Genomic DNA, 6,145 nt, shown 5'->3' on the forward strand with positions numbered 1-6,145 from the left:
CCCCCCCCCCCCGCTCCCCAGGACTTCCCCCGCCCCAGGCCCATCTCCCTGTAGCCCTCAGGATGGGACGGGGCCCTGGCCCTCGAATGTCTCCCGTTAGCCCCACCCCAGAGCCCCACTCCCGCGCTGGGCCCTGGGGTGCTGACCCGGGCGGGGGGCAGTTCTTCGACCCGGCGCAGGTGCTGTACACGTATGAGTCGCCGGCCGGCTACGGGCTGATCGCACTGCAGTTCCTGGCCTACGTGTGGTTCTGCTACGCTGTGCTCACCACCCTCAAGCAGTGCCCCGAGAAACAGCCCTTCTACGTCCCCTTCTTCGCAGCTTACACCCTCTGGTGAGTGCACTGGGGCCAGGGCTGGGACTTGCTGCTGGGCAGTTAAAAGGGAAGGGGGGTTGGGCGGGGGGTCTCCAGGCCCTGGGGAGGGGGAGGGGATAGGTTTGGGGTGGGGGGAGCTGGGGGAGGGGACAGGTTTGGGGTTGGGGGAGCTGGGGGAGGGGGAGTTCTGTCCACTCACCCCACCCCCCACCTCCCCGCAGGTTCTTTGCGGTGCCGGTCACGGCGCTCATCGCCAACTTCGGCATCCCCCGCTGGGCCCGCGAGAAAATCGTCAACGGGATCCAGCTGGGCATTCACCTGTACGCGCACGCCGTGTTCCTGGTAAGCCCCTTGTGCCCCCCCGGTGCCACATGTGCACGCACGCCGTGTTCCCGGTGAGCCCCCGGTGCCCCCCGCCAGCCCCCCAACCCTCCCACCCACCTGTACGCGCACGCCGTGTTCCTGGTGAGCCCCCCGTGGCCCCCCGGTGCCCCCCAACCCACCTGTACGCGCACACCGTGTTCCTGGTGAGCCCCCGGTGCCCCCCGCCAGGCCCCCAACCCTCCCAGGTGCACGCGCACGCCGTGTTCGTCGAGTGGCTGCTCCTGCCCACGCGCGTTAGGGCTGTGCTCGCCACGTGCCGGTGCCGGGAGTTTCCTGGCTCTGGCGCCCCCTGGAGCGGCGCCCGCACGGCGCGGTATAAGGGGCGCCGCCGGCTCCCCCCACCCTCGGTTCCAGTGCTGGTGCTGGACGGTTCCCTGCTCGGCAAAGCTCCTTGTCCAGATCCGTTCGGAGGGAACTTCGCCTCTGCAGCTACTCGGTTGTTCGATCATTTCCCTTCGATGTTTGTCCCAGTCGGGCCTTCGCCTGGGGCCGGGCCGGGCCTGTTTGCGGAGCACACGGACGCCGCATACGCAGCTGGACGGGCTTCGGGAGCCAGCCCGGCACGGAGCCCGGAGCAAAGCCGACAAGCGCCGTCAGAGCCAGCAGCCCTTGGGCTCGGCCCAGTCCAGCTCCATCGGGGCGAGCCCGAAGGCGGCCTTCCAGTCGGTGTCCTGGGTCCTGCTTCCCCCCGCTTCTCCAGCCGCCTGCCCCCTTCCCTGCCTGCCTGGCGCACCAATGAGTCCTCAGGCCTGTGGCTCAGGGTTAGTCATTTCTAACCCCCCTGTCACGGAGTGTGGGGGGACACACGGCCCTGCCCCCCCGGCTTCCTGCGATTCACCGTGACTCTCAGCCAGCCAGTAAAGCAGCAGGTTCATTTAGACGACAGGAACAGTCCAAGACAGGTCTTGCAGGCACAGACAACAGGATCCCGCCCAGTTAGGTCCATCTTGGGGTCCCAGGGGCACCACAGCCCCATTGGGGGGTCAGAGCCCCGTTTGGGCTGCCCTCCATTCCACCAGCCAGCTCTGAAACCCTCTTTCAGCGACCCCTCCCACAGCCTTTGTCCAGTTTCCTGGGCAAAGATGTCACCTGGCCTCTAACCCCTTCCTGGGTTCTCATGTTACAGGCTCAGGTATCTTCCCTCGGCCAGTCTCCCATCCCCCAGTGCAGACCGTCCTAGCCACACTCCCCTGCCTTCCCAGCCAACACCCCCCACTCAGCATTCAAAGACCACATTAAGAACAGTCCCAGTTCGTCACAACCCCCCCCCCCCACAGACCCCCTCCTGGGAGCTCCAGGGCCTTCTGGGGGCGGGAGCTCCTCTGCCCCACAGGGGCAAGGGGTTTTACTTCCGTTACTTTCTGAGTCCAGCGGCCAAGGGGGTCTCAGACCCATCTGGCCCTGGGAGACCCCAGCAGGTATCTCAAGAGGTTGAAGTTGCACCTGGTCGCCCTGGCACTGGTTCGCCGCCCTCGACTTGAAGGACGCGTATTTCCGCATAGCGACGTTACACGTTTCACGACAGGCTCTGCTCACAGCCAGTGCGGCGTTCCCGTTTGCGCTGGCGACGGCACCCAGGGGGTTTGCCAGGTGCCTGTCGGCGGTGGCAGCTTACCTCAGAGGTCGGGTAGTCACATTTATCCGTAGCTCGGCGACCGGCTGGTCAAGGGCCCCCTGGGTCGCAGGGCAGTGTGAGCTGGCAGTACGGCAAACCACACGCCACGCCCTGGCCTGGTGATAAACAAGGGGAAATGAACATTGGTTCCGGCGCGGAGGACAGAGTTGGCCTGTGCCGAGCCTTCCTGCCACTCGCCAGGGTCCGGACGATGGTGGAGCTCATTGCTGGGCTCTGCGTGTTCCCCCTCACCACGGTCCGGGTCTGCCGCCGGCTACCAGGCCCCAGCGAGGCTCAGGCTGCGGCTCCTCCAGCAGTGACTCAACCGTCTGGTCCCCGTCCAGAGATCACCTGGACAAGCTCCTCACGAGCCCACCAAGGGCTCTGACCTCTGTGCTGGTGCAGCGACCCGAGCGCGCAGCGTTTCACCCCCTTGGTCTCCCTCATTCCCGGTGCCCCCGACCTCGGCGGGGGGGGCGCTGCGGTACGCTGTGGCCCAAGGGACGTGGTCCCCAGAGGAGCTGGCGTTACACGTAAACGTGGAGGAGCTCAGGACCGATTGGCCTGCGGGCTCTGCCTGCCGCACCTGCCGGGCAAAGTGCTGCGGGCGTCACGGACTCACAGATCGTGCCCACTCTTGGCCCCGTGCGGTTCGTGGGGGGGTGGCCCTTTCAGAGCGACAGCCCTTCTCAGGGGTCCACTCTCTCTCGGGGTCAGGCCCCTCCACCTCCTGGAGCCGCACCTCTCTGAGCCTTAGCATGTCTGTCTCTGCCGTGGGCCCCCTCAGGGAGTCCACTCGCTCTGGACCCCCGGGCCTCCGCCCCCGAAGGGACGATGCGACCCTGTTCTCTAGACCGGAGCGACTCTCAGCCAGCATAACACAGGAGGGTTTATTGAGCGTTGAACCCAGCACAGGAAACTCTCTGGCCTCAGGCCTGGCCTCCCTCAGCCCAGCACACCCCAGTCTCCCTGCATCCAGGGGGGCTCTGCCTGCTCCTCCTCTCCAGCCCCGAGCCCCCCTGCTCCCCAGCTGGGCATCTGATACCCCTGTCCCCAAGTCCCACCTCTGTCCATTGTCTTCTCTCCAGGGAAACAGGGTCACCTGGGCCTCCTCTCCCCTCTTCTGTCCTCTGGCCCCTGTGGCTGGAACCGGCTGGTCAGGTCACCGGGGTCCTCTCCCCGCAGCCCATTGTCCCCACACTGGCCGGAACCGGCTGCGACTCCTGCGCTGGGCCTCCGGGTCACTAGTTGCTGGGGTGTCCATCCTCCAGGCCATCGGCCGGGGTCCCAAGTTCCCTCTCCGGTCCTGTGTCCCAATGAACTCCCTCTCCCCTCACCTCGTTAAACCAGTAACACCCAGGGACACTGAGTCCTACCCACTCCACATGCAAACCGTTGGAAAACCCAGGAAAACACAAGACAATCCCCCACTTGGTCACAGGGTGCTGACGGACAACACGTCCGCGATGTTCTACATCAACAGACAAGAGGGAGCGCGCTCGTCGGCTCTGCCACGAGGTGCATCCACCCACCTGGAGGCCTGGCACCTCCCCGGCATGAGGAACATGCCTCAGCAGGTCCCTCTCTCCCCACGAGTGGTTGCTCCACCCGGAGGGCGCCTGGACGCTCGGCCAGAGGTGGGGAGCTCCCCGAGGGGACTTGTTCACCCCTGGATGGAACAGGAAGTGTCATCAGCTCTGCTCCCTGCAGGGCCTCGGCAAGGGTGCCCTCTCCGACGCCTTTCTCCTGCCGTGGTCGGGGGACCTGGTGTTCACGTGCCCGCCCATCCCGCTCAGCGGGGTCCCATCAAAGATCAAGGGGGACAGAGCATGGGTCGCCATGGTCGCCCCAGTGTGGCCGCGCCCAGGGTGCTTCGGCACGACGATGGATCTGGCAGTAGCTGGCCCTGGTCACTACCCAATTGCCCAGACCTCCTGTTGCAGGCTCACGACCGTCTCCTGCACCAAACCTCGCCTCCCTCCGCCTCGCGGCGTGGACGCTGCGTGGCTGAACCCAGAGGAACGGACCTGCTCTAGGGAGGGGGAGCAGGTCGCCCAGGAGAGTCGAGCACCTTCCACTAGAGCGACTTGCGCAGCGAAGTGCACGAGGTTCCCCCGCTGGGCATCAGTGCGGGGCATCGCCTCACCCTGCCCATCCTAGACAGCTGGCTCCACCCACAGAGCCAGGGCCCAGCCCTGTCTTCCACCACGGATCGTCTAGCGGCCATCTCGGCCTTTCACCCACGCGGCCGGGGAAATCGGGTCAGGTTCCTAAGGGGCCTCCAGAGGGTCCTCCCAGTGGTTCAAAACCTGGTCCCTCGGTCTGGTCCTCGCCGGGCTACCAGGCCTCCCAGCCTACGGGCCCCACCTGTCATGGAAAGTCGCCTTCCCTGCGGCGGTGACGTCGGGAGACGAGGGCCAGAGCCGAACGCCAGGACCTCGGAGCTGCCATATACGCTGTTCTACAGGGACACGGTGCAGCTGCCTCCCACCCGGCCTCCTGCCGAAGGAGGTGTCCTGTCTCCACGCCAGCCCGGACGTCCTCCTCACGGTGTTCTGGCCCAGCCGCGCTCGGCTGCTGAGGAGAGGCGGCTGCACGCCCTGGACGCCCGCCGTGCCCTGGAGCGTACCAAGCCCTTCCACAGGCCGACCCTCTCTTCATCGCGACAGTGGGCGTCCTCGCAGAGGATCCCCAACTGGATCGTCATGGGCAGGCCCGTTGGCGAAAGGCCACTCGACTAGAGCACAGGCGTCCTCGGCGGCCTCCCTGGCGCACGTCCCCACCCAGGACATGGGCAGGGCCACGACGTGGTCCTTGCTTCACACGTTCCCGGAGCGTTACGCCGTCACCCAGCAGGCCAGGGACGACGCTGGGCTCAGCAGAGGTGTGTTGCAATCCACACATCCACGCGAGCTCCTACCCGTCCGCTAACCATGAACGGACACGAGCGAGCACTGGGGGAAGAAGGGCCGGTTACCTGTCCATTCCACGCCCCGGCCGCCGGCCCCGCTGTCAGAGTTCCCGGTAGGAAGGAACCGAGGGTGGGGGGAGCCGGTGGCGCCCCTTATACCGCGCCGTGCGGGCGCCGCTCCAGAGGGTGCCCGAGCCGGTCCCCTAGGGACACTGCGGAGAGAGGGGCGAGCACTCCCCTAACCCGGAGTGGCCGTGAGCGACACCTCTCGGAGAACACCGGTTACGGGACAGGTAAGTGTCCTTCCCTGGTGAGCTCCCCCGGCCCCAGCATGCTCGGGGTTCCTGACTGGCAGGGGTGGGAGTTCCCGGGGACTCTGCCCCGCTCTCCAGCACTGACCCCTCCTCCCCCCACAGATCATGACGCGCCCATCGGCGGCCAACAAGAACTTCCCGTACCACGTGCGCACCTCGCAGATCGGCATCGTGGAGGAGGGGGCGCCTGGCACCAAGTTCCCCCACCACGTCTACGGCAACGTGACCTTCATCAGCGACTCCGTCCCCAACTTCACCGAGCTCTTCTCCATCCCGCAGGGCCCGGTGCGGGGCGCCACCAACGTGAGCGACGGGGCTGGGCAAACAGCCCCTGCCCTGCTTGTCCCTGTCTACCTGGCCCCCTGCCCCAGGGGTCCCCAGATAACCTGCCCCAAACCAGGGGGCCTGTGCGAACAGCCCCTGTCCGTGTCTACCCTGCCCGGGGGGTCCCTGGATAACCGGCCCTCTGCCCCGCCCCAGAGGGGCCGCATGCCGGCGCCAGGCGAGGGGCGCTCCCATCACAGAGTTGCAGGCTGGGGGCTCTGGCACGGCTCTGGGTGAAGCCAGGCAGGGCTCTGGGGCAGCGTCTCCCCCCCCCCCCCCCC

At 66.8% G+C, this 6,145-nt stretch overlaps 1 protein-coding gene across 1 annotated transcript in view; it reads left to right on the forward strand.

Annotated features, from left to right (window-relative positions):
• TMEM145 (transmembrane protein 145) overlaps window positions 1-6,145 on the forward strand; it is a gene marked incomplete at its 5' end in the record, with an annotated part of 8,917 nt that overhangs the window by 1,552 nt on the left and 1,220 nt on the right. The window contains 3 exons of the mRNA XM_026663029.2: window positions 162-334; window positions 538-658; window positions 5,643-5,843. Coding sequence (XP_026518814.1) covers window positions 162-334; window positions 538-658; window positions 5,643-5,843 — 495 coding nt within the window. The remainder of the gene's footprint in view (window positions 1-161; window positions 335-537; window positions 659-5,642; window positions 5,844-6,145) is intronic.

Source organism: Terrapene carolina, unplaced genomic scaffold (assembly GCF_002925995.2).
Source record: "Terrapene carolina triunguis isolate 2854851 unplaced genomic scaffold, T_m_triunguis-2.0 Scaffold31946, whole genome shotgun sequence".
Lineage (NCBI taxonomy): Eukaryota > Metazoa > Chordata > Testudines > Emydidae > Terrapene > Terrapene triunguis.